Source organism: Natrix helvetica, assembly GCF_964273705.1.
Source record: "Natrix helvetica genome assembly, chromosome: 7".
NCBI classification, from domain to species: domain Eukaryota; kingdom Metazoa; phylum Chordata; class Lepidosauria; order Squamata; family Natricidae; genus Natrix; species Natrix helvetica.
This window is the reverse complement of record NC_138558.1, coordinates 56,795,564-56,822,706: the sequence shown is the minus strand read 5'-3', so window position 1 is coordinate 56,822,706 and position 27,143 is coordinate 56,795,564. Positions and strand designations below refer to the sequence as shown.

Below are 27,143 nucleotides of genomic sequence, written 5' to 3'. Positions count from 1 at the left end.
CAAGAGTTGCAAGGTTGAAAAATATAATTAAAATTCAAAACAAAGTCTTAGGGCATTTTAGTACTTCACATAATTAAGATATTTACTGAAGCAAAACTGTTAAGACTGGCCCAGTTTACTCTCTAGGAAAGAACAACCTTTGATTCCATAGGTGTTAGAGAAAGGGTACTTTTACTAGAGATGCTGAGTGCAGCATAGTAAGGCAAGCTCTCAAGAAAAACCACCTGAAAATCATATATTGAAAGCAAATCCCCAATGTCCAACCCCCCCTCCCCCCATGAGAGTAGTCCAATCAGGTTCTGTTCTGATGTTTTGGGAACCCATTGCCTCAGGCACTGCTGTAAATTCTTTTCCCAGGACCGGTGTCCTTGAAGGCAGGAAGAAGGTTCGGCTTTGGCACCCCTGCTTCCTTAAGTGTCCATACTTCCCAAATTTCCCACATTTTTCACACCTCCAGCACTCTTCCCCTCCCAAATGCCCTCCCCACCCCCATCATGGCAGTTGCTAGCAAGCTTCAAATAAAGTGAAGCTGACACAAAATCTTTCCTGTACAGGTTCACATATAACTTTATTTACAAGCTACAAAAATGTACATGTTCAGGGAAAATTATTTAAATTAAATGCAATATTTTAGATACTATAGACTGTTAGCATACATGCACTCAACATTTACCAATTTTCAAAAGGCTTCTTGTTCAGTAATCAATGCTAGCAAAACAGCAAGTTGCAACACATGAAAGTAATATTCAAATAAATATAAATCAATGTTGGAGAGATTACTAGATTTAGAGAGCACAGTATAAGATTTGTGACCCTTCTCAGATTAAATTACACACTTCTTTTATACTTTGTCCACTTCCAAAATGTTATTCCTTTATTAAATTCATTTGAGCTCATTGGGTGATTTTTTTTTTAGTTGAAGCAAGGCAGTGGGGATCACAGAGAAAGTGTGGCAAATAAATATGCTAGTATTTATTGTATGTGCAAGGGTAACTTCAAAAAAATAACCTGGAAAAAACAACTCCTCTCAAAACTGGAAAAACACAATTATTAGCATCATATATGTGATATTTCACTGAAAGATACTATTGATGAAGGAATTAAATTGATGTAGCCTAATATTTTAAGAAGTCCATCATTAGAGGCATCTTTTGCAATTTTATTCAATAATAAAAATGAGGACCAATTGTGTCATTCTACTTAGAGAGAGTAGTTACTGATCCCATGGCAACAGATATTACTGCATCTCAAAAGTATAGATAGCTCCATCATGCTGTACTCAACATTGCACACAAACCTGCAAAGAAAGAAGCACTCCGGATGAGCCAGCAGCATATTGCTACCTGACAGTAACACCTAAAGAGAGCAATATGGGAAGTATACAGATCAAGGATCAGAGAAGCCTGAAATGTAAAGAACCAATCAAAGGATATGAGCTATGCAGTACGGCTGCACTTCTGTTAATTTTAATTTGACATATTTACCTAAAATACTTCCATTCTGATACTGGCCCAAGCCATTTGGATGCAAATTCAGCCTTGACTGATCTTGATTGATGTACTCAAAACTACCTTGCAAGCTTGAAAAAGAAAAGACCATTCAAGGAAGAAATGTCAGCAAAACTTAACATTGCTAAAGATCATTTTTCACTAATCTTAATTCGAAAAAAATGGTGATTTTGCAAGATTTCTAATTTATAGATTATCACCTTCAGGTAATCTATCAGTTCTCCTTATATGAAAAATGGAAATAAAAATTAAGCAATTGCATCAATTATATGTACAGGCTCCCGACTATCCAAATTTAGAATTCTTACCTGGAGTTCTGCAGGGAGTGGCATTGTTGCTTTGATGGAAATAAAAGAAACCCTACCTAATTAAAGAATGCAGCGATTGGTTTTGGCTATATCACAGCCATATAAATATGCCAAAGTTACATCTTTTTCCTCTACCTGTTTCCTTTTGGATTCAGCTGACCTAATTTTATTCCTTTCTGTTTCTCTTATCTGAGGGAACTATAATGGAACATAAATTCTTACACTGTTCATGTTGTATTACAATAGCTTATTTCTCAAAGAATATTAGAAAATTTTATGATAAGCAGTATTCCCTAAGAGATCGTGCTAACTATGAGGCAAGAAGCTAAAGTGTGTAAGTAGAATGTGTGTAAGTAGCTTTGTTGACATACAATCCCCAACTTTAACATTTAAATCAACAAAACACCAAACTATTCCCATCATTAATTGTTGCACTTACAGCAAAAAATCTTCTAGTGGACAATGCTAGTTTGCATCTCAAATCCTATGCCTGGAACCAATTATTCCTAGACAACACGACATTTCTGTCAGGCAAAGGGACAGGTTTCCTCTTGGTGTACTTCCCAGGAGGCAGATAGAAAAGGTGTCTCCTTCTTCCTAAAGCCTTCTTTCTACTGAAGTTAAATTTCTTACAGATATGAGTCAAGAGAAGAGTGTTTCTTCTTTCAGACTCCTTCATGCCTCTCCGTACACAGAGAAAGAGCCTGTTTCTTTCTCTCTGTAAAATCACCATCTGTCTGACCTGAGAATTCAGAGGAAAGCCTCAGCAGGATGGTCATATCTGGCCAACATACTGGAGGTTTTAAAAGAGAAGAGTAAGTGCTAGAAGCAAAAAGAAGGAACAAGATTTTGCTTTTCTACTCATATCATAATTATAAGTCTGAGTTACAACCTGATTTTATACTGGACAGTTCAAAGGTGTACGAAAACCATCCATTAAGATTAGGAAGAGTTCGCACTATGTGAGAGAATGAAAATATGTCCACCCAGATTCTCCCTTTCTTCATATCCTGGTCATCCATTGACTTCTACTACTTTGCAGGGTGAGACTGTGATGAGGAGGAGATTTAGAATTCTGATTACAGGATTCTAGGCTGCAGGGAGATTTGGAGTGCACATTTAACGCCATGGAGAAAAATTCTACAGCATTTACTGTTATCCACTCTCCAATATTTTGATGGATGATACTCTGTATTTTTAAAGGATGAAAATATTAAATAAATTTTCATGTGTTGAGTAAAGGTAGTCCTTGATTTACAGCAGTTCATTTATTGACCGTTCAAAGTTACAACGGTACTGAAGAAAGTGATTTATGACCATTTTTCATGCTTACAACCATTATGATCATGTGATCAAAATTCAGATTCTTGGCAATTGATTCATATTTATGACCTTGCAGTATCCTGGGGTTATGTGATCCCCTTCTGCGATCTTTTTACAAGCACAGGCAATGGGAAAGCCAGATTCACTTAACAAGTGATACTAACTTAACTGCAGTGATTCACTTAACTGTGGCAAGGAAGATCATAAAATGGGGGGGGGGGGGGGAAATTCACTTAACAAATATTTTGCCTAGCAACAGAAATTTTGGGCTCAATTGTGGTCGTAAGTCAAGGACTACCTGTACACAGGGGTGGGTTTCAACGTTTTCATAAGGTTTCAATAAAATAAATTGAACTTCTAAGGAATTTTTCTTACAGTTAAGAATAAAATGAAATAAAACAGAAAATAAAGATTGCCTTACCTATTTGTACTTCCAAAGAAGCTGCCTACTCTTGCAGAAAACACTTTACTCATCATAAGTTGTGGAGGAGAACTGAAAAGATAAACAATGCCGCGAGTCAATAAATCCAAATGCAATTCCAATTCTGATGTAATAACATGGAACTGAGGATACCGGCTTACCGTATGTAGTGAATTTTCAGTGTTGAGCCTTTGTAACTCATTGCTACTGAACCAAACATCATCTCACCCAGCATGTTTACATCAGAAGCAGGCCTGGCATACTATAGACAAAGAAGACAAGGAGTATACATGTGTCTAATTACTGTCATAAAATGTCACATTCTAATTCTATACTAACTCAGCTTTATTCTACAAGCATGTATTATTGCATCCCAGAAGAAGCAAATGTAATGCAGAAGGATTTTCTGAAGACTTCCTGAATTCTGCTGGATAATCACCACCATTGGCAGATAAAGTAAAAAACACATGACACCCCCATTACTACGAGCGTCACCAATTTAAGACTTATTTTCTTTCTGGGGGAAGATATATAGTTGCTGCCCATCCTAGGAAATTAAGACATATATTTATGCAAAAATACATTTAATCTTTTACACTGTAATCCCAAATATAACAATTCATATATTTTTCTCCCCTGTCCCCTACAAATTATAAAGCTCTTTTTTTTGCTATTGTCATCTTGTGGCAATAGGTAGAAATTCAATGTAAAGATTAATTTCCAGATCATGCAAATTGGATTTGTATAGATTTCGGCAGTCACATTCAGGTTACCTGATATTTAGGAATATCTTCCTTGCCAGGTTCTCTGCTGTTCACAGAAGGGCTATGAGGGTAAGCTGTGTTAATACCACTGTTTCTTTGGCAGCACCCACCACCTGTTTTTCCAGAAGCATCCTAAAAGGATTGTATAAATATTAAAGATAAATCATGCCCCAAATTTTGTTGGGGCGGGGGGGGGGGGAAGGACAATTAGAACATTTGAAATTTGAAAGAAAGTTCTGCTTCCTTGTAATGGGATGAGAGAATGACCTTGGGGAATGAGGAAACAAGCAGACAAGAGGGGAGTCCTGGTGGCTTAATAGTTAGAGGAAAAAACTTAGGAAAGATCTGCCCTAATTGATCAGGTGGTGAAAAGTAGTAGCGGGAGATTTCACTTGCGAGATTCTGTTAATGTAGCCGCACAATTAGATTACGTAGTTGTGTTTTCTGTCTTATTTGCCTTGTTTACTTTATTCTTATAAATGACTGTCCCACAAACCCTTGTCTCTTCATCTGTCATGGCATATATGGCAACAATAAAATACCCACCTACAAAACAAGTAAAGTTACTCTCTACTACCCAGTTCAGTCCCCCAGGAATCTTTTCAATATCCAGCTTCCCTTTCTATTTTCATGAGCAGTGGGCATGCTTCCAAACAAAGCACTGGAGTGCATATTTATTCTCCAAGAAGGCACCTGGGACCATGTATGAACCACAAGAACTTCTATAAAGAAAGATGGTGTTACAAGTTGTTCTTTTGCAACATGCTACCTCCAATGTGCACGTTTTTAATAAAATGAACTTTAAAAAAAATTAGTGTGAGGGGAATAGGAAGCTTAGTGGATACCAAGGAAGTGTTAATTGACAAGACTAATATTGATAAGGATTTCAGAACATCAACTCCAACTCCTACAAGTACCAGTCACTTCAGCAGTATTTTGCTGAATGTACCAACACTAAACATAATAATAATGAGTTGCTTGCAATTTTTTCTTACCTGAAGTATATGAACTGGGCTTTGTTGAATTTAATATTGGTCAAAGCAAGTAGGCATTTCCTTTACAAACGGCTGACAAAACTTTCCTATTTCTGTTAATAGTCTAATCTTAAATTCTCAGGACGATTTTGTCTATTTGCAAGTAGAATCTTCAAACAAGATCTTGGACCTTTGAATTGTTTACAAATTACTCTTTTTAATCATGTATATGTTGTTAGCCTGTAATCATGTGCCTATATATCTTTGTGTTTTTCCCCTTCCTTAGTAATGCAACAAAAAGTAAATGAAAACCTATCTTTTTACGAGCTAGCAATGTGGGAAACTAAGGCTTGGGAATACATGAACCATCTTTCCCCACATCCCTTAAATATACATATGCCAAAGCTAATAAAACATGTTAAATTTAATTCTGATTATCTCTATTAGAAAAAAACAAATATATCTTAAAATAGCCATCCTTACAAAATGCCCTCCAGATGTTGTAGGATTACAACTCCTTTATGTGCAGCTGCTTGATGAACGTTGGACTTAGAATTAAAAGAGCAAGTAGAACAAAAATATAAAATTAGCAGTAGTCGTATTTATTTTTTACTACCGAGACTTCGATCAATTGCAGAAATAAGCAGTTTTTAACTTAGCGTAACTTAAGACACAGTGATAATGGAATCAAAGAGAGAAGAAACCTGGAATTACGGAGTAACTTCCAGTATTTGAGGGGCTGCCATAAAGAAGAGGGAATCAATCTTTTTTACAAAGCACCAGAGGTTAGGACAAGAAACAATGGATGGAAACTAATCAAGGAGAGAAGCAACCTGGAATTAAGGAAAACCTTTCCAACAGTGAGGACACTAGTGTGAGAGCTTGCCTTCAGAAGTTGCAAGTGCTCCATCACTACAGGTTTTTAAGGAGACTGGACAGCCACTTGTCTGAAATGGTATAGGGTGAGTGCCTCGGAGTGCATGTACGCGTGTGGGGGATCGTCGGAAGCAAGAAGAGCACCTCCATGGCATACATGTGCGGGGGGGGGGACTGGAAGAGCTTCAGATTTCTGGCATGCGCATGCGTGCCAAACACCTGATCTGGTTTCTGGCATGTATGTGCGCGCAAAGACTAACTGGCCGGCATTCCAGGGAGCTGCTCTTCCGGTTTCCGGCACTCCTACACGAGTGAAGACCAGCTGACTGACATGCATGTGCGAATCAGAACCCAGAAGAGCAACGGGCGACAGCTGGCATGCCTGAAGAGATGGCTTTGTGTGGCACTTCTGGCACGTGTGCCATAGGTTCACCATCATGGGTATAGGGTCTCCTGCTTCAGCAGGGGGCTGGATTAGAAGACTCCAAGGTTCCTTCCAGCTCTGTTCTGATTGATATAAATGTCCCTCTGACTCTGCTTTGGAGAGTATTTGGAGTGGGGGGAGGGGGAAAGGCTGTTGGTACTTACCTGAGACGCCTTCTCTCCTAGGGTGGAGGCATCCTTCAATTACTCACAATCCACAATTTACAAAGCATCCTCATCAAGGGACTGAGTCGAAAGCTGGGTCTGCCTAGCAACAGGGGCGGAGCTTAACAATGTTACCAGACTCAGTCCTCAATATGATTGGATGAAGGTTAACCCAGCCTGGATGCTGCCTCCACCACTAGGGAGAAGGATTAATCAACTACCTGCCTGTTTTAGTAGAAAAAAAATGGGGAAGAATCCTCTTTCACTCTCATTCCAAGGATATGCCATGAAGCACAATGTCCTTATCACCTTTTACTACACAACATTTTCCCCATTATTTTATAATATACTACTTTTTTGTAAGAGCTGATTTTGTAATCTCCAAAATGGCTATCAGTGAAAAGACTGAAAGGATTGCTTGTCATGTGCCTGAGTCATGCCATTGACAAGGAAAATCAGAAGAATGAGCTTCAATTAAAAACCTTTCTACTTCAGAATTATCTAGAATTTCAATAGAATGGTTATAGCAGTTTCTACCCATTAGCTAATCACATAAAGCAATAAAATAATTGTTGATAGATATAGGAAGATAAATGCTGAGGAATAGTATTTAAAACTAGTGGTACCTTGACATTTCAGTACTAGTACCAGTACTACCAGTGCTCAGAAATCAGTTATTCTCAATGGTAGAAATTAGTTGTCATTTAGATAAAATGCTTTTTATATATTAAATTATATAATTAAAATGTCAAGGAAATTTTTTAGATCTATTTGTATATGGTAAAGCTATTTGGAGAATAGCAAATATATTTTGTTTAGATGATTATGGCAGTTTTTACAGTATGCATTTTTTTTCCCATTTTGGAACTGAATCTAAAAGAGACCCATTGCCAATGGAGTATCTCTTATGACTGAAACTCGGGTTTAGATTTAAATTTTAATTTTTTACATGCAGGTTTTAAATACCAATGATTCTGAAAATGATTTCTTGCTTAATGAAGACTTATTTATCAGCCATCAGTACAAAGGCATCTTGAAGTATTTTCTACAAGTTTTTCTCTTCACATAGTAGTATCATTTACAAAAATAAAATAGGACACAGAAATATATTTACAGATGGAAAAGAATTCAGTAAAAGCAAGGGATTCCTAAAAGTTGCATAGAAAAACAGGAATGTTGATGGAAATAAAAATTGTTTTGCAGGAGGGTAAAAGGGGCTAAAGAAGGAGTCTCTACCAGAGTGAACTGAAAAGTGATGAAACTGAAGTAAAAGACAATAGAAGACATTTTAAAGATTTGTATGGGAATAATATGATGTTGAAGAACAGAACTGAAACCCAGACTATAAGTGTCATTGTTCAAGAAAAAAAAAATAGAAAGAAAATCCTAAAACAATTATGAGAGTTGAAAAATATAAAGTTTGAAAGTACATGTGGTATAACTGGAGAATAAATACGCTGTTTGCTTTTGGAGTGGCTGTGAAACTTCTTTAGCATAGTCATTTTCCCCCCTGAAAATTGGAAGAATACTGTTATTGTTCCCTAATGCGAAGGTAATAACAAGAAGACTGGATGCAAAAAAACCCGGGCATTTAATTTGTTAACGTGTCCCAGGGAAATTGGTACAATTCTAATTTAAAGGGTCCAATTTGAGGAGAATAAATAATATTTGGGAATTCTGGCTTAATGTTAAGCAGACTGGGTAGTTTTTGAAATTTTTGATGGTCACTGAGATACATACGAATTTGCAAAAAAAAACAACATTCAAAAACCCTACATTTGTGGATTTAGCGGAAGTGTCTAATACTATAAAAAGGCTTGAATCATGAATTTTTTTGCTTGAATATGAAGTTTGTTGTTTGCTGAACGTGATAAAACAATATATGATGGAAATAAAACATGAGACAAAAGGTTCAGTAAACAATTCATCATTGAAAAGGAGAAAAAGAAAGAAACACGATGTCTCCTTTGATGTTAGATGTGTTAATAGGGTTGTGAATATATTTGCCTTTTGCTTTGTAAGTGATGCCAAGTTTATACCCAAGAACCTGAATGATTTTGAGTGAATATTAGACAGATTATATTTTATTACACTTGAATGATATTAATACATTTATACTCTTAATATAACAAAACCTCAAGCAATAGCACTTAGACTTATATACCGCTTCACAGTGCTTTACAGCCTTCTCTAAGCAGTTTACAGTGTCAGCATATTGCCCCAACAATCTGGGTCCTCAATTTATACACCTCAGAAGGATGGAAGCTGAGTCAGCCTTGAGCTGGTGAGAATCGAACTGCTGAACTGCTGGCAGTCAGCAGAATTAGCCTGCAATAGTGCATTTTAACCACAGTGCCACCATGGCTCATACAAGTTCTCTAACAAGAACTATATACCATATAACATTGAAGATAATGTGATTTAATTTTAAATCTGCTTTCAGCTTTTTAAAACATACACATAAATACCTTAGTTTCTCTTGTCACATTTTTTCTAATTCTACGTTATTTGTTCTAATTTCATATTTAAGTTTTACTAAGGACGGATTTAATTTCCCTGATAAATGTTAATAGCTTAGAGACAGTAGAAGATTACTTAAAATTTCAAAATATTTATCACATGAAAAAAATAACAAAAACTTACCTGAAACTGTTTCTCATCAGTCTTTCGGACAGCTGTAGAATCAAACAAGACTTGCCTGCCCCGTCTTTCACAGTCTTGATACACTATCAAGCGGATTTCATTTAGATCAAACCCAGAACAGGACCAGCTGTGAGTTTTAAGTACAAGAAAGAATGAAGAGAATTATGCAAGAATTTTTTTCCTCTAGCAAATCCAACAGTCTGTAGTGGAAACAGTTAATCTAAGGAATGGGAACTCATAGCTTTAGTTAACAGTAGAGAAGAAGATGAAACACAACAATTCCATCAAATATTCTGGTTTCAAATATATATATACTGTATATCTATAGTATAGGCAGCTTTGGGTGGCAAAAGTATTTCTTTTCCCATATTTTCTAGAGGCCTAGACATTCTCCTCTATTCACTGTTTTGATAAGTATCAGCCTTAGCAGTGTAAAAAGTAATTCTCACACTGGAAAAGAATGGGAAGCAATCAAAATTATTATAAAGAAAAACCCATGGGGGAAAATATCCAAGGAAAATTCACAATATTGAACATTATTTAGGTTTAAGAGAAAAGGCTGTACATGAGGAGAAATGGGTTTGTAACATGAAGTATGGTGTGGAAAATATATAAAAAGATATTTCTCCTTTTCATGCATTTTCACAAGTTAGAAGAATATCCACTGTATTTGGGAAATTTGAATAAGACAATAGTAGCTTATGTAATGCACAGGTTAATTACACATTTCAATGAAACCTAGCAATTTCATGGACAGATAATGTAGGAAAGGGGAGATGTGGAGCAAAAGCAATGCATCCAATTTCTATTTCTGAAGATAAAATTATATCCCATGTTTCTCTGAAAATAAGACAGGGTCTATTTTCTTTTGACCCCCCCCCCCCCGAAATAAGCTCTTGACCTTATTTTCAGGGAGGTCTTATTATTTTTGAGGTGCAGGAGGCGGCAAGCGTGGTCACCTCATGGCTACTGCTGTGTTGCAATATTTTTGGGGAGGGCTTATTTTTTTGGGAGGGCTTATTTTAGCACATGCGTTCAAAAGCCCCGATTGGGCTTATTATCCAGGGAGGTCTTATTTTCAGGAAAACAGGGTGCACACATACATAATATATAGACATAGTTTATTATTAATAGTTCAACTCAATCTGTACCTTCTTTGAGTTCTCTGGTTTTACCTATCAAGACATAGAAAAAAGTCATCTGATCCTTAGCAGTTTTGAAAAGTACATGACATGTCCTGATAATAAGGCCATGCCACATTTTTCTGGTGGGCAAAAATATAAGCCGTCTGCCGCAAATAAATTCCCTGGACAACCCCCCCACCAGGCAGAGCGCCGCTCACCAACCTAGCGGTATCCCGAAGGTGCCAAGCCACGGGAACCAGGAGGGAGGCAAAGGTGATTGCGTTGCTTGGCGCCTTCGGGATACCGCTAGGTTGGTGAGCAGCGCTGTGCCCAGCTAAAGAGGGGGGTTGCCGGGTGGCTGCTTTCTCTTGCAAGCGGGCTCCCAAAGAGCCGGGCATAGTCTCATTGACGAGTGGCTACGTTGTGCTGTCGTAGCAGCACAACCCAACAGCCCTGAAGCAATCACTCTCACGAGCCACCCAACGAACCCCCTTTCCAGCCGGGCAAGTGCCATTCACTGACCTAGGGGTATCGCCAAGCCGCATGAGCGCCTGTTCGCCGCCGCCTGGCTCTCGTGGCTTGGCGCCATCGAAATGCCAGTGAAATGCGCTCTGCATGGCTGGAGAGGGGGGTTGCACAAGCAGCTGTTCTTCTCCCACTCCTCCCAGCCTCACAATGCCCTGGCCCAGGTCTCCCCACAGAGCCAGAGCACCTCCGCAGCCACTGCCATCCCAGCATGGCTTTTTGGCGGCTTCCAAACCGAGTCTTCCAGCAGCAGCCACCCGGCAACCCCAAAACAGTAAACACTCCCCTCATAATAAGCCATATTTTGTGGGTAAAAAGAAAATAAGACCCTGCCTTATTTTCAGAGAAACATGGTAGGTAAACACAACCTCAGAGGAACAACAGATATACCATGTCATTGTTTATTTTACAAAAAGGAAGCCAAAATAGAGAAGCTATGTGTGAAAAAGTAAGTACACTCTTACTGCTTCCATAAGTATAAAGAGGCTAAGTTAATCAACTGATCTTCAGCTAGTGTGACTACCTCTATAAAAGCTGAAGTTTTAGGATTTTGCTGATCTCCAGCACTGAGCTGTATGTTAACCCAATGCCAAATAGAAAAGACATCAGCAATGATCTCAGAGATGCAATTGTTGCTGTGCATCAATTTGGGAAAGGTTATAAGGTCATTTCCAAGAAGTTTAAGGGAGGTTAACATGTTATGGGAAGACCAAAAAGAGATTAACTGAACTAATCAATCAATCAATCCCCATCACTATATTTAACAATCCAGTCATACACAGGATTAAATCATGTTCATTTATTCAAGTGTGTCATGAGAATATTTAAAATTCACCCATTTACCCATTTTGTATTCAATGTCTTCTAACAAAAAGAAATGACAAAGAATGAGTAAAAATTAGGCCTCACCATTAGAAAGCTCACTGCCAAGACCTGGTAACATAGAATACATCTCCCAAATACTTGAGTTATGTACTAAGATCAAACTATATCTATTACTACCTGCCTACTTGCTCTAAGAGTAAAGAATCTGGGCCTTCTCGGATCGGCCTGCGGCCATGTGATTGGAGCAATCATGTGGTTCACCTCACAGACTGTCTCCTTGGTGACAGGCCGGCGATTGCCGGTGCTCCACCAGGTCAGGCGCGACCAGAGAAGTTTCTCTTCTCAGAAATGTCTTCTCAGTAGAGTTCCTGAAAGGGACAGGCAGGCTGTTGCCGGCGCTCCACCAGCTCCGGTGCAGCTAGACTGGAGACGTTTTTCTTCTCAGAAATGTCTTCTCAGTGGAGCTGTGGCAGCCTGCTTGTCCATTTGAGGCGCTTCGACCCCCTGGGAGGGAGGATGCGGGGGGGGCGTAACTCCAGCCTCACACACACACACGTTGTCCAGTAACCCTAACCTTCGTGCTCTTATCCGCGCTCTCCTCAGCTCCTCACGACTGCAATAGATGTCCAGAATTGGCTTTTGGGGCTAGGGTTTCTGACCCCCGCCGCTTCTGGATGTCTATTGCCATCGCGAGGAGAGAGCGGAGAAGAGCGCAATGGTTCTTGGCGCTCTGGGAAGCCGCAAATTGGCTGGGAGAGGCATGGGGCTTGGTTTAGCCTCCCTGGACATGGCAGCAGCAGCCCCAAGTGCGCCGATCTCACCATTTTTTGCATTGGGGCATGCTGCAAGGGGGGGGGGAGTGAAGACCTTTTCCAGCTGGCGCAAAGGACTTCCCTGGACTTGCTTAAGTGAGCACGGGCCCGCACCTCCACCACCAACAATCCAGAAATGGTCTTTACTCCCTCTCCCTTGCAGCACGTCCCGATGCAAAAAATGCCAAGGCCTTGCAAGGTCCCCGAATTTAGGCCGGCCGCACCGCGTAAGCTCCCCCCGCCGTCACCACTCTCGTGCTTTCTGACGGCCCTGTGGCCCTGCGCTATAAGCGAGCCCAGGATCCTTGCAAGGCCGCAAAAGGTCACCAGACTCGCTTATAGTGCAGGGCCATGGCAGCCCCCCCACGCCCCACGCTTAGTTGCAGCTTACTCCGGGAAGCCGCAAAAGTGGCTGGGAGAGGCGCGGGGCTTGGTTTAGCCTCCCTGGACATCGCAGCAGCAGCCCCAAATGCGCCAATCTCACCATTTTTTGCATTGGGGCATGCTGCAAGAGGGGGGAAGTGAAGATCTTTTCCAGCTGGCGCAAAGGACTTCCCACGTACTTGCTTTAGTGAGCACGGGCCCGCACCTCCACCACCAACAATCCGGAAAAGGTCTTTATTCCCTCTCTCTTGCAGCACGCCCCGATGCAAAAAACGTCAAGGCCTTGCAAGGTCCCCGAACTTGGGCCGGCCGCGACACGTAAGCTCCCGCCGCCGTCCCCACCCTTGCACTTTCTGGCGGCCCTGCGCTATAAGCGAGCCCAGGAAAGGTCACCTGACTCACTTATAGTGCAGGGCCATGGCAGCCCCCCCCCCGCCCCACACTTAGTTGCAGCTTACTTACCTTCTCGGAGTCAGCAGGCAGCAATAGAGCACCAAACAGGAAAAAAAGGTAAGTGGGTTTAGATAGGGTTCTTAGAGGCGGGCGAGGCAATTGGTGAGGTAGCCAATCAGTGAGCGGTGGGCGGGGCTAGGATAGTGCAGATGGGCGGGGTGAGTGAGCAATGGAGCGGCTTCTGGATGGGTGGGGCCGAGCGAGCGAGTGACAGGGGCGGGGCAGGAACTTACTTCCGGGTCCATTGACCATCCAGTTCGCCCGATCCGGTGCGAACCGGCAGAAACCCACCACTGGACTTATTCTTGCACAGGAACAGGCTTCTCAATCACAAAGCCCCAAAGAATGTCCACCTACTCTTGACCCCATTTTGTCAATCACCCCACTAGTTTCTGGCTACAAAATAAACCAACACTTCCTTTCCTGCAGTCTGCCCCCATTTTATTTCCAGTGTCTTTCTGCTGGATTGGACTGCATTTTTGTTCCAACACTATTTCATCCCATTATTTTTGTCTACTATCATCCTGTTTAACCAAACTGATGGTAAATATCAACAGTGGATACAACATTTATTGTAACATAGAAGAAGTATGGCTTCAGGAACAGGTGTTATGATAAATCATTTCCCACCTTAACAGTGCTACTCTTAGGTCAAAATAGATTAGCAAGAAATGGGGGGGGGGGGAAATGAGATTTACATTTTAATGCAGATTTAGTAAACCTACAACCTCTAAACCCGGAAAGCTTAAGAACATCTTTCACTGCTATTTTTGCTTCTGAATTTTCCTAAGCAAATAGTGAATATGTATGGATTTCTATACAAGTAAACACAAACTGATGCAGAAATGGAATGGAATAAATTAGAATAAAATGCAATTGAATGCAATATATAACAGAATTTGCACAATAATTTGATAATACTTAAAAAAAACCTTTTAGTACTGAAAAAAAAAATCAGATGATTGCCTAGAAAAGAACACGTGTGATAATAGAAATGCAAAAAAGTGACACTGCCTCACAGGCCCACTCAAAGCCAGTTTTACATCAAGCCTTCATACCTTTTGGATAGTTCTCCAGTGAGTCTCTTTGAATACTTGGAACTCTTTTCCACCACAACTGATTTCTTTGCCTCATCCACTCTTGGTTTTGAAAAACTATTCACTAGTGAAGTAGGGGAACAATGACTTGAGTTCTGCGCATGGTTATCTGTGCTATTAGATGATTCTGATGTACCTCCACACATTTTCAGTTCACAGACATGTCATAGGCATGGTTTCTTCAAAATAATCATTTTATACTTAAATATCCAGAGATTACTGTGTAATAAGCTACTGATGAGAGGAATGTCATACAAAAATTGGCTAGCAGTGACTTGGTCTTTTTAAGAACAAAAATCACAACTGAATACCGTCTGCAATCAGTATTACTTCTTTAGATAAAATTTAACCATTTACTGTCAAAAGTTATAACCAATAACTTCTTTAAAACATAGAATAACTTGCTTGTTCTTATAAATGCTGCCAGTTTTGTTGCTAGCAAAGAAGAACTTTGATAAGTCCTGCTTCCTGATCTGTCTCTGTAACTAGCAATTATTTGATCACAAGACCTAACCAGATGGCCTTCAACAGAGGTAGCTGCTTTCTCACCAACTCTTCAATTGCAAACTTGTTTTGAAACAGGAGGCAACACCCTCTTAATGGTCTCATGTGAGCAAGTGTCATCTGACAGCTCTTAGCAACCTTGTGTCTCAGCACCCTTTCTTCAAGGTAAACAGGAACCTGCCACCAATGCTACAGGCTATCTGTAACCAATGATTAATACAAAAAAGAGACCTTCTCCCACATTCAAACTTTTAGCTCTAATGTGATTAACATTAGCAACTTGTTTACTACCAGTAACAAAGAACAATCTGAATACAATAAGAACTCCAAAATTGTTCTTAAGATTCATTTTATTACTTCTGAAGAGGTGTAAGGACAGAAAGACTAACCATTTACACTTAAATGAGCCTAAAAACAAACTTTCAAGTAAACATGAGTTATGAAATTCAGAATAATAATTGGCCTTTCTGGGTCACACCTACACACATGGATATAATCAGAGGTGGGTTCCTACCAGTTCGACTGGTTTGTTCGAGTAGGTAGTAACTTGGCCTGCCATGCCAATACATATGTTTATGTATTGTTTATATTTGTATATTTTTTATGTGTTTTAATCGTACGCCGCCCCGAGTCCTTCTGGAGAGGGTGCGGCTAATCAAATAAAATTTGATTTGATTTGATTTGATTTGATGCCCCTGAACCGGTTCTATCGGTTCTACTTTGTTTTTTTGCTTCTGCGCATGTGCAGAAGCAAGCCGCTGCCATTGTAGCTGCAGTGGGGACGGGGGCAGCATGCTGGAGAGGGCAGTGGCAGCAGGAGAGAGCGGCATCCCAAGTCCTGGAATGAGAAACCGGGAGAGATGCCTCCCTTGTGTTCCGTTATTTCCATGCCGGAAATGTCCGGGTTTATTTTGGATCTTTTGGCCCGCCAAGGAGCTGCTTGGCTTCATCAAATTCCAGCAATGGGTAAATTGAGAGGTGGTGATGGGAGACGCCCAGCCAAGCAGGGCCCGGGCAGGCTGCAGAGCGCAGAGCCAGGAAGCCATAGGTTCCCTAAAAGAAATGGAAGCATTCAACTTTGCAGCCCAGAGGGCCACATCTGTGTTTAAATCGGGTGGGGTAGTGGGGTGGGGGGAGAGAACAACGGGAAGGAAAGGGTGGGAGATAGGAAAAAATGCAGGTGGAGGTTCTGGATTGTGCAAGCAGGGCAGGAGGCAGGGAGGGAGGGAGGAAAGTTCACCCGATCCTGGCTCAGGACAAGCGGGGAGGAACCAGCTGCAAACCCCAGAACACCCCCAGGAGTGGCAGGGGCCATGGGAAATCGCAGAGCCCGGATGTCAAAACTCCCCACCTCACTGGTAGAGAAGCGCTTCTTGAGAAGTGCTTCTCGGTAGACAAGCACTGTTGGCGTCTGCGTTCTCTCACTTTGCTCGCCGGCATGGCCCTGATGATCGACCACCCCCTGGCCATGTTCCAAACTCCACAGCTCACAAGCGGCCACTCCTGAGCATGCCGCTGCTGTGGATTGTGCCGCTGCCTATAAAAACCTGAGCATCGGCTGGTGTGGGCACCAGGGAGTCATCCACTCTTGCTGGCCCCTCTGTGCCTCTCCCTTCACCACTTTCACCACCTGCACCCCCAGGTATGGCGAGCCCAATTATGCGTGTGCTTGTGCCCTGCTGCCACACCCTACCCCCTTTACATTCCATTTTGGTGCCTTTGGGTGGAGTAGAGCGCAAAGGGAGGATGCCATGTAGGGCCCGCATCCCTCCACCCGAAGACACCAAAATGAAATGTAAAAGGAGGCACATGGGATGGGGGCAACCTGGATTGCGCGCACGCTTGTGCTCTGCAGTCACGCATGGCATCCCCACCCCATCCCAGTTCCTCCTTCTGCGTTCCATTTTGTTGCCTTCGGGTAAAGCAGAGCGCAGAGGGAGGATGCCATGCAGGCCCCACTTCCCTCCACATGAAAGCACCAAAACGGAACGCAAAAGGAGTGGGGTGGGGACGCAACACATGACTGCAGGGCATAAGCATGCGCATAATCCGGTGTCGAGTCCCATTCTGGGGCTCACCATACCTGGGGGGTGGAAGTGCTGGAGAGGCATGGAGTGGTCAGCAAGAGTGGACAGCTCCTCGGTGCCCACACCAGCCGATCCTCAAGTTTTTGCAGGCAGTGGCCTAATCCACAGCAGCAGCATGCTCGGGAACGGTCACTCATCAGCTGTGGAGTCTGGAACATGGCCAGGGTGTGGCCAATCGTCAGGGCTATGCCGGCGAGCAAAGTGAGAGACTGCAGACACCAATAGTGCTTGTCTACCAAGAAGCACTTCTCTATCAGTGGGGTGGCGAGTTTTGACATCCGGGCTCTGAGATTTTCCATGGCCCCAGCCGTGCTTGTGGGTGTTTTGGGGGATTTCAGTCACTTCCTCCCCCCTCCCTTGTCCTGAGCTAGGATCGGGTGAACTTTCCTCCTATCCCTCCCTCCTGCCCTGTTTGCACAGTCCAGCACCTCTGCCAGCATTTTTTCCTATCTCCCACTCTTTCCTTCCCATTGTTCTGTCCCCCCACCCTTGCCTGCCAGATTTGAATACAGGTGTGGCCCCCAGGCTGCAAAGTTGAATGCTTCAATTCCTTCTAGGAAACCTATGGCTTTTCCACATCCTAAATCCTCCAGCGGTCAATTTTGGGAGTTTCCCCCCTTCCTTCCCTGCATCAGAGTCCCAAAAATTTTCATCATTGTTTCGGTGGGCGTGGCTTTGGGGGATCATGTGACTGAGTGTGCAAGTGATGTCAAGTTGGCCACACCCATTCAGTCACATGCCCCCACACACCCACAGAACAGGTAATAAAAATGTTTGAAACCCACTCATAGATAGAATGCAAATTAAAACACAATAGTATTTGCAATGGGGCGGGGGTCCATTGGTTGGGAGTGAGTACAAATGACAAGCAGTATTGCACTAAGACAGTGATGGCGAACCTATGGCACGCCAGCAGGTACCTGTTGTCAGGGGATGCGAGGAGCTGCCCTGTCAGCTTTTTAAAAGCCCTTTTTCACCCTCCCCAGGCTCCAGAGGCTTTATAGGAGCCTGGGGAGGGCGAAAAGAGCATGCAAAAATGGGGGGGTTGCGTGTTGTGCGCGCATGAGCACTGGGCGGCTCGCATGTTGCATTATGGGTGTGACGCGCCCGCACACGACCCCCTTGTGCTCCCCCCTTGTGGCACGCGAGCCAAAAAAGGTTCGCCATCACTGCACTAAGATGAGGCAAGCTCTGCCCCCTTTGTAGATGTGGCATACATGTCCTATGTATGTATAAAAGGGGAGAGCCTGCATTGCAACAGGTCAATACTGCTTTCACAGTTTGATAAAAGTATTTGATCCTCCAAGTATCTATGTCAGCAATACATCAAAAATGTGAACAGATTTGTTCAGTAATTGCCTCTGCACACCACATTTAACTATAACACTGTTAATTGGTGAATAAGGACAGTCATAAAGTTTGCAAATCATGCTTTTGAAAAATAATTAAGCATTTCATTATGCTTTATGATTTTCTGCACAATGTGATTCACAGAATATACCAATTTGTTATACTAGCATTAGCACAGACTAGGAGGGGTGGTCCTCATTCAGCAACTCATTCAATCTCATTTAGTGACAATTTGCAGTTGTGATGATGATGAAAAGTAACTTTGCAATTAGTCCTCACATAAACACAAGTTGTCTGGAAGTCTGGAAGGCAAGAGAAAGCTGAAGTAAGATCATAAGCAGAGACATGGTTTCACCTAGCAACTGCTTTGCTTAACAACCAAGTTGATGGTCCCAATTATTGTTGCTAAATGAGAACTTATCTATGTTTAGATGACATGCATAGCCATCCTACAAGACAGCAACTTTAAAACAAAAAATACTCCAAATACTGGTAGGAAGTACCAACAATTGTGCAGGGAAGCTACTGAAGAATGTGCTAGTCCCAAATTATATTATGGTTAAGGTTATATATGAGATATTCAAACGAGCCCAACCAGTTTCTTCAAATACTGGTAAAAATTAATTCCTGGCTTTGTGTTCTGTTTTAAGTATAAAAATTGAGAATCTAGGGAGGATTCACCAAATGAAAGCTAAGCCTAAAGCTAAAAAACAACGTATACTAGTTCAGCACACCACAGTATTTAGGGGAATAGATTAATAGTACGAGATCACAACAAGCAGGTCTAGGCAATCAAGGAACAGTTTGGTCAAAGTTGCACACAAAAGAAAACTTCAGTTGTTAGCAACCCTGTAATGGGAAAGTCTTTATGCTGACACTGAGGAGTTTTCCTAAAAACTCTTACTGTTGCTAACTCAATCAGAAAATGGGAAAATTGTTTATCTTGCAAACTCTGTGTTTCAGGTATAGGTTATTTGTTCCCTTCTTTTCTGGCCCCAATGCATTCTAGTCTACCATGAATCCAGCTTTCTTTTCAACTTTGCTCAGATTCTTTATCAGTTGTCCCTGAGATGAACATGGTAATTTTAATTTCTCACGAATGTTGAATAATCCATATATGTATACACTGAATAAAAATACTGTGAGATTAATCAACTTCAACTTTAAAATCAATGTTTTAAAACCGCACCATCAGAAGTCAACTGATCTCAAATACTAATATTACATGAGGCCCAGTTTACTTCCAAAAATAGATTGATTGGCTTTTTAAAAAAACAGATGTTTATCTATAATATGAACATTTCATGAATAATGAGATAGATGATTGGTAGATAAGGAAAGAGAGATAAATTAGATCCCATTGTCTGCCATGATTTTGATGGGGGTCAAGTAGTAACTTTCAAAGTGAGCTCAGAAAGAAGTTAATTCTGAAAAGTCTTGTCCTAATCAGTAATCTAAATTAAAAATAAATTCTTAATTATTAGCTTTTTTTGCTCGTTTTTGTCCCCCACAGCCCCCAGGAGCACTTTACAAGCCTCCTAAAGGCTATGCATGACCTTTTTTTGACAAAAAATGGGCCCATTTTTGTGAAAAACGAGCCGTTTTTGTTGGTCTGCAGCGTGCAAAAACTTTTTTCTTTATTTGCCTCTTCAAAATCTTGGTGCGTCTTATACTCCGGTGCGTCTTATACCCCCAAAAATACGATATATTCCAAATACTTAAGCAAGTTCAAATTATTAGCAACTCTAGGAAGATCTAGTCTGATTCATTCCAATTTTTATTTACTCATTTATTGAACAGATTTATATAGTTGCCCAATTCACACAGTGACTCCCAACTCAAACACAGTGACAATTTATATGGTATTGTAACCTGAGATAATGTGAAATTTTACCATTACCTCAAACAAGAATATTTGTAAACATGAATTTCTGGTTTATCTATAAAATATGTGGATGATACATTTTATAGATATCTTCCTTATAACCCTTTAATATTTTCAGTATTCAAGAGTTTCCAAAGCTACGTTAAAAAGGAAAAAGAGTAAATTTTGACATGTTCTAAAAATATTGGTTCAACCACTGAGAAAGTGTATTTGTAATTAAACATGATTCAAGGATAAAATAAATTAATGGAAATATTAAATGCTGGGAAAACCAATCAGGTTCCTCATCAGAAACCTCCAAGCCCCTTCAAATCAAAAACATTCCAAGTATTCTGAGTTAAGTACATTTATCAAACGAAAATCTTTTATCTAGATTTTGATGGCCTCTTGTAAATCTAGTCTAAATTAGAATCACTGTTCCATTAACATGTACCAATTGTTGGGTACATATTAGTACCTACATTAATCAATGAAATTTCCCTATAAATTGGATACATTGTAGATCAAGTTTGGAAAGAACTGTAATTGAAACTGGGAAGGTAACTGGAAGAATCTTCAGTGGATAAAAGTAATAAAACAAGAGTTAATATATCTGAACTAATCAACAAGGCTAGGACATTTCCCCAATTTCATAATTCAGTTGGTCATAATTTCTTGGAAAGAGGGAAGTGTTGTGAGATTAATCATTTAGTCTTATGATTGCTGTTGTACACTCATTTGCTGTTAAAAAAATCTAATCATCTGTGGATGAGCAACTGAGACTACACAATTTGGTATAATTTTTTTTAAAAAAACAATGCAATAATAGATTTATAATCAGTGCATGGTTTCCTAAACTTATCATGAATTAAGGAGGTAGTATTATATTGATTTATCACAACTATATATGTTTAGATATATTTATAGAAATCACCTATTAGGGATAAAATATTGTAAAAGTGCATCAGGTGAAGTGTGTAACAATACTTACATAAACTGCATAAGACAGATGTGAAAAATACTTTAACATCATCAGTATAAATGTGGTTTGAATTAAAAAACATGATTTACTGAGAAATTAGATAGATTATTGTATTTTTATATGCAATACTGACATGGATACGATTTCCACAAATTGATCAACTGCGGCTTTCCCATACAAAATAGTCATGTACAGATTTAAGAATTGGCAAGAACTTTCAGAAATATGTATCTGTTAACAGAGTTTTAAGTCTGCTGCATCAAAATTAATATATTGTTATACTTAAGGATCAACCTATTTATTTGCACATAAGAAATATATAGTTATTCATTAATCTCAGTCCATGATATGTATCTGATAAAGTATGTATCTAAGGCAGTAAGTAAGTAAATCTTTAATACGGTCAAAGACCAGCAATACACATTAGTTTTTACAATATATTAAAAAGTACTGACATTAAGATATAATTAAAAAGTATTGGCATTAAAAGTGGAAAATAACATACATGTTCTCAGATTGTTTGGGTCACTCCCTGGTTTACCTGGGTGCAACGCTGTTAACTATAGGAGTAAATACAATGGTCCAAAGATAGTTAGAGATATGTCCAGATAATTGGTACAAGATGACAACTATACTTCTGTAGCCAATTTTTTTCTTATGGACATTACAGCAGCACAGAACTTTGCCACTGCATACGTGGTAACCGGGTTAGTGTCCTGGAGGAGAAAGCCTAGATAAAAATTGTCTGCCCTCCCTGGCAATCTCTCTAATAAGGGGAGAATATGTGCAGACCTACAAGCTCTGTATAGCTCGCAGTGTAATAGAACATGTGAGATATCTTCCACTTCTCCTTTACCACTTATACAAACCCGTTCTGTTATAGGTGTTCTCTTATACCTGCCCTGGAAGAGTGCTGAAGGAAGAATGTTAAATCTGGCTCTGAAGAAAGCTGTTCTTTGTTTTGGGAAGATCAAGTCATTTAGATATCTTGCCGATTCCCACACACCCTGTTTGATTCTGTCCCTACTGTGGATAGGCAACCTATTTAGTTCTTCTTGGAACTCCATGTCCTTCATTCTATTAATTACTACTTGCTTTGCTTGATCAAAGCCCAGGGACATTAAGAATAACGGTGAGAGCCCATAAGAGCCCAGTTTGTGATCAATTGCCTGTTTCCAGGGGGAGGGGAAATTGTCAGTCAACACTAGTCCCTCTGGAAAGAAATGCATTTTATGCCAATGAATGATCATCATCTTCCAGGCTCTTACCTGAATTTGAGGCATGCCTGTCTCAATTCTTAACTGGGAATTTGGAGTTTCATTGGGTACAGCTAAGATGGCTCGCAGGAATTTGGTTTGTATGGTTTCTAGCAAGTCTTTCTTTCCAAGGATTCCTGTTTGAGCTCCATATAGAATTTGTGCCAATGTTTTGGCCTCAAAACGTTTTAAGGCAGCAGGTACCAACTGACCTCCACCTGTATAAAAGAAATGTTTAATTGCATTTGAGGACCTATTGGCTACTTGCAATGTGTGATCCAGGTGTGCCTTCCATGTCCCTTGCGAGTGGAAAACCACCCCAAGGTATCTAAATGTCCTAACCTGTTCCAAACTATGTCCTTCTATTTTCTAGAGTATTGGCTTGGTCTTTTAGCAAAAACTAAAATTTTTGATTTATCAAAGTTAAGGACCAGCTTCTTTTGCCTGCAATAGCCGAGTGTTGCCCTAATTGCTCTCTTCAGTCCTACAGGGGTTTGTGAAATGATAGCGGCATCATCAGCATATAAGAGAATTGGCACTTTGCGTTGTGCTAGGTTAGGAGGATGGAAATCAGGGTTCTGTAAGAGATCAATCAGGGGATTAATATAGAAGTTAAAGAGGGAGGGGGACAGGGTGCAACCCTTACTGAGCCGGTTAAACTTCCTTGGGGATTGCACCTCACTTTCAAGGTGGAATTGGCATACAATTTTTGTATGAGGAAGAGGAGGCATTTATCGATAGTGGTGCATTTTAATTTCTCCCAGAGGGTGATCCTGGATATTGAATCAAAGGCCTGCTTAAAATCAAGGCAGGCCACAAAAAGAGGATTTTTTTTAATATATGTATTTTTGTACTAAATGGTGGAGTACCAAGATATGATCCACCGTAGATATTCCTTCTCTAAAACCAGCTTGTTCATCTTTGATTATCCCCCCTGAAATTAGCCAATCTTGAAGTTTATAATTTAGGTGTTTGGCATACAGTTTATTAATAATGCTTAGAAGATTAATGGGTCTATAATTGCCTGGGTCATTTCTATTACCTTTTTAATAAATTGGTATGATAATTGCTACTCCCCAATCTCTAGGCATATGGCCTGTTTTATCTATAAATGTAAACAGTGATGCTAAAAGTGGAGCCCACCAACTGGTGTTCTTTTTGATTATTTCTGGCAGGACATTATCAGCCCCGGGTGCCTTATTAGCCTTTAGGGCTCCGATCAACCGGGATATCTCTTCTGGTGTAACTGGGGGCCAGTAAGGAGTTTGGTCCAAACTAGCTTGGCTCTCCTTGGTTACATAGTCAGGATCTGTATAAAGCTCCCTAAAATACTCTTCCCAGGCATGAATCGGAACCTGATTTGTTGGGGGTAGGGGAGGTTTTCCCAATCCCCTGGGGATGTACCAAAAAAGGGATGTATTTTTTGTCCTGACTGCCGTAATTAGTCTATGCCAAGACTCCTTCAGAGCCGCACTTTTCTTTTCTTTTAGAAGGTTCTTATATTGTGCTTTCAGCTGCTTTAAGTAGAAAGTGTGATCCTCAAAGGGGGCACTTTTACTTTTCTTGTATTCCATATTATACATCCTTTTTAGTTCCACGCAATCTCTATCGAACCATTTTTTGTTCTTTGAAACCGGCCTTTTGGCGAATCTAAGGCACAAATGTTTTGGCAATACATTGGTCGGTTTTCAACCCTTAGAAACGGACCATGAATTCTACAATTAATGAAAACAAATTTATATTTCACTATATATAAAATTTTTGGAACTGTATTGCTAATATTTTAAAGATTACAGAGTTTCAATAATAAATGTTTCAACTTTTTCTTGTAAACATAGGGGACAGAGGGTTTTGCAAATCCATCAAACTGTAACAGAAGAAAAACAAAGTTTGAATGATTATGTGAACCAAAGTAGAGAAAAATTGCTATAGGCTGTGAAAATGGAGAACAGTATAAAAACAACAGAAAGAAAGGCAAAATATAAGGAAAAACAACTGGATGACAGATTAAATAGATAGAAAACCAAAGCTTTGCATGGATAGCACTTGAAAAACATTGAAAGAAAATGTGATGATAACTTGACATGGACATGGCTTAAGATGGGAACCATCAAGAAAGAAACAGAAAGTTTAATATTCGCTGCTCAAGAACAAGCACTACAAACTAATGTCATGAAAGCAAAGATAAAAAAATCCACTGACAATCCAAACTGCCAACTTTGCAACAACAAAGTTGAAACTGTTTCACATTTAATATGTGAATGCAGCAAAATTGCGCAAACTGAATACAAAGCTAGACACGACCGAGTTGCTAAATTAATCCACTGGTCATTATGTAAAAAATATGATTTACCTGTATCCAAAAAATCATGGGAGCACAAAATTTAAAAAGTTACCGAAAATGAGAAGGTGAAGGTCTTGTGGGACTTTCGAATACAGACTGATTGTCATTTGGAACACAACATGTCAGATATCACGGTTGTAGAGGGTCGAAACATACAATTTATTGACATTGCAGTACCAGGAGAATGCCAGAGCCAAAGGAAAAAAACTGGAAAAACTCACGAAATACCGCGACCTGGCCATCGAAACTACCCGATTATGGATGAAACATGTAACAGTGATACCCATTGTCATTGGGACACTTGGTACCATGTCCAAGAATTTTATAAGATACATCAATGAACTGAAGTTTCCTGCAATAACACCAGCGGAACTGTAAAGAACTGAACTACTCGGAACGTCGTATATTTTAAGAACATACTTGGTTGATACCTAGAACGCTGCAGCAGTCCATATCAACCATTAGCACCAGTCAATGGTATTTGTGATGCATTTTTGAATGTTCAGTTGACTGAGTTTCATGTTTAATGAATAAATAATAATGACGATGCCACATTCTGTGTTGGTCAGATTTCAAAAGTCCTTCCTGGGACAGTACAAGTGAAAACATCCTGTATCTCTACCTGTACATTATGCAAATTCCATTTCTCTTTTTCATTACAGGCCGATGTCACCACCTAATCTTTGTGCTACATCTGGAATACCACAAGTCAATTTTCCAGAACACACCTAGAATTAGCATTTTAAAACATGCCAATTTTTTGGCTTATAGTTAATGATTTGTATACCCTTCTTCAGAGAGGGGCACTAGAAATTCATTCCATCATTATGTCAGATATCAGAATCACAATAATTTTTATTAGTTGTCTTCAATAAAAATTGTGTACAATGGCCAGTTCAACTGAAACTTATTTCATCAGCCTTCAAGTGACACAGGTAAAATGTTTTAATTAAAAATAGTCCCAAGCACACCCTGATACAAATCTTAAAAGAAAGTATACTACAATTCAGACAATATCTCATAAACTTTTCTTTTATTGTACTGGATGTTTAAACTAACAATCTAATAAGCGAAAGAATCCAAACAGTGATACATAATGCAAACAGATAACGATTGCTGGTTATACTAAATACTGTGAGTGAAAACAGATACTGGTATTGTAATTAAAAGAGGAGCAGCTGTGGAAATGTAGCCATGAATTAGGACATGTATTTTCTTTCAATCTTTGAATTTGAAGATTAAGTAAAAAGGGAAAATCAAGGAATAAAGATTGATTTTCCATATTCTTTTTGGGTTCAGAATTATCTTCCGGTCAACTCTCCTCCACATTGCTTGCACAACACTTTTTGATTCAAAAAGACAAAATGCCAAGCCTCATTTTACACACCGGGTTGTAACATTAAAAACACTCTAGAATTGTTTACAGTGGCAATGAGTGCTTGGAAATCTCAGATGAGAAAATTACTTCAGCCTGCAATTGGATTCAAGTTGTTTTCTAAAATTCATGGTCAAGGCAAATAGTTTTGTTATCAGAGGATAGTTTTAGTTTTGTAGTCAGAAAATATTTTTGAAAATATACTGAGAATGAGTAATACTTTATTTGTAGAAAGAAAAGAAGTTCAATTTAGCTCACTGAGAAAATTGTTAAAATAAGCAAATAATAATTATTATATTGCAATATTAGTTGGCTAATGTCCAATTATCCAATACTGCTTATAAATCATAAAATTAAATTTGACAGCAAAACGGTACCACCCCTAGAACACTTTCAGGATTATTACCTGCAAAATATCTAATGTCTGAATGCTATTCTATTTGAATGAATGAATGAATGAATGAATGAATATTTATTTCTTAGCCGCACCCTCTCCCGAAGGACTCGGGGCGGCGTACAATAAAAACATACAAAATACATATCTGGACAAGACATACATATAACAAAGACATGTACTAAGACGTGTACAAGGAGGAGGTGGGCTGATGGATAAAAACAATTAAAATCACAATATTTAAAAACCCCTAAATAAATAAATAAATTCAATTAAATTACACAAATAAAAAACCCGTCAGGAGCGATATAGTTAGATCATGGTTGAGCCAGGCCAGCTACTTGGAATAGGTGGGTCTTGAG

The 27,143-nt window shown here is 39.9% G+C and overlaps 1 protein-coding gene across 3 annotated transcripts in view; it reads right to left on the bottom strand.

Moving 5' to 3' along the window:
• Positions 1 to 27,143, bottom strand: part of FNIP2 (folliculin interacting protein 2) — a 65,852-nt gene that overhangs the window by 27,279 nt on the left and 11,430 nt on the right. For all 3 annotated transcript variants that reach the window (XM_081959650.1, XM_081959651.1, XM_081959649.1), the window contains exons 2-6: positions 9,406 to 9,532; positions 4,334 to 4,456; positions 3,722 to 3,822; positions 3,561 to 3,632; positions 1,485 to 1,579 (exon numbers count right to left, since the gene is read on the bottom strand). In XM_081959650.1, coding sequence (XP_081815776.1) covers positions 1,485 to 1,579; positions 3,561 to 3,632; positions 3,722 to 3,822; positions 4,334 to 4,456; positions 9,406 to 9,532 — 518 coding nt within the window. The remainder of the gene's footprint in view (positions 1 to 1,484; positions 1,580 to 3,560; positions 3,633 to 3,721; positions 3,823 to 4,333; positions 4,457 to 9,405; positions 9,533 to 27,143) is intronic.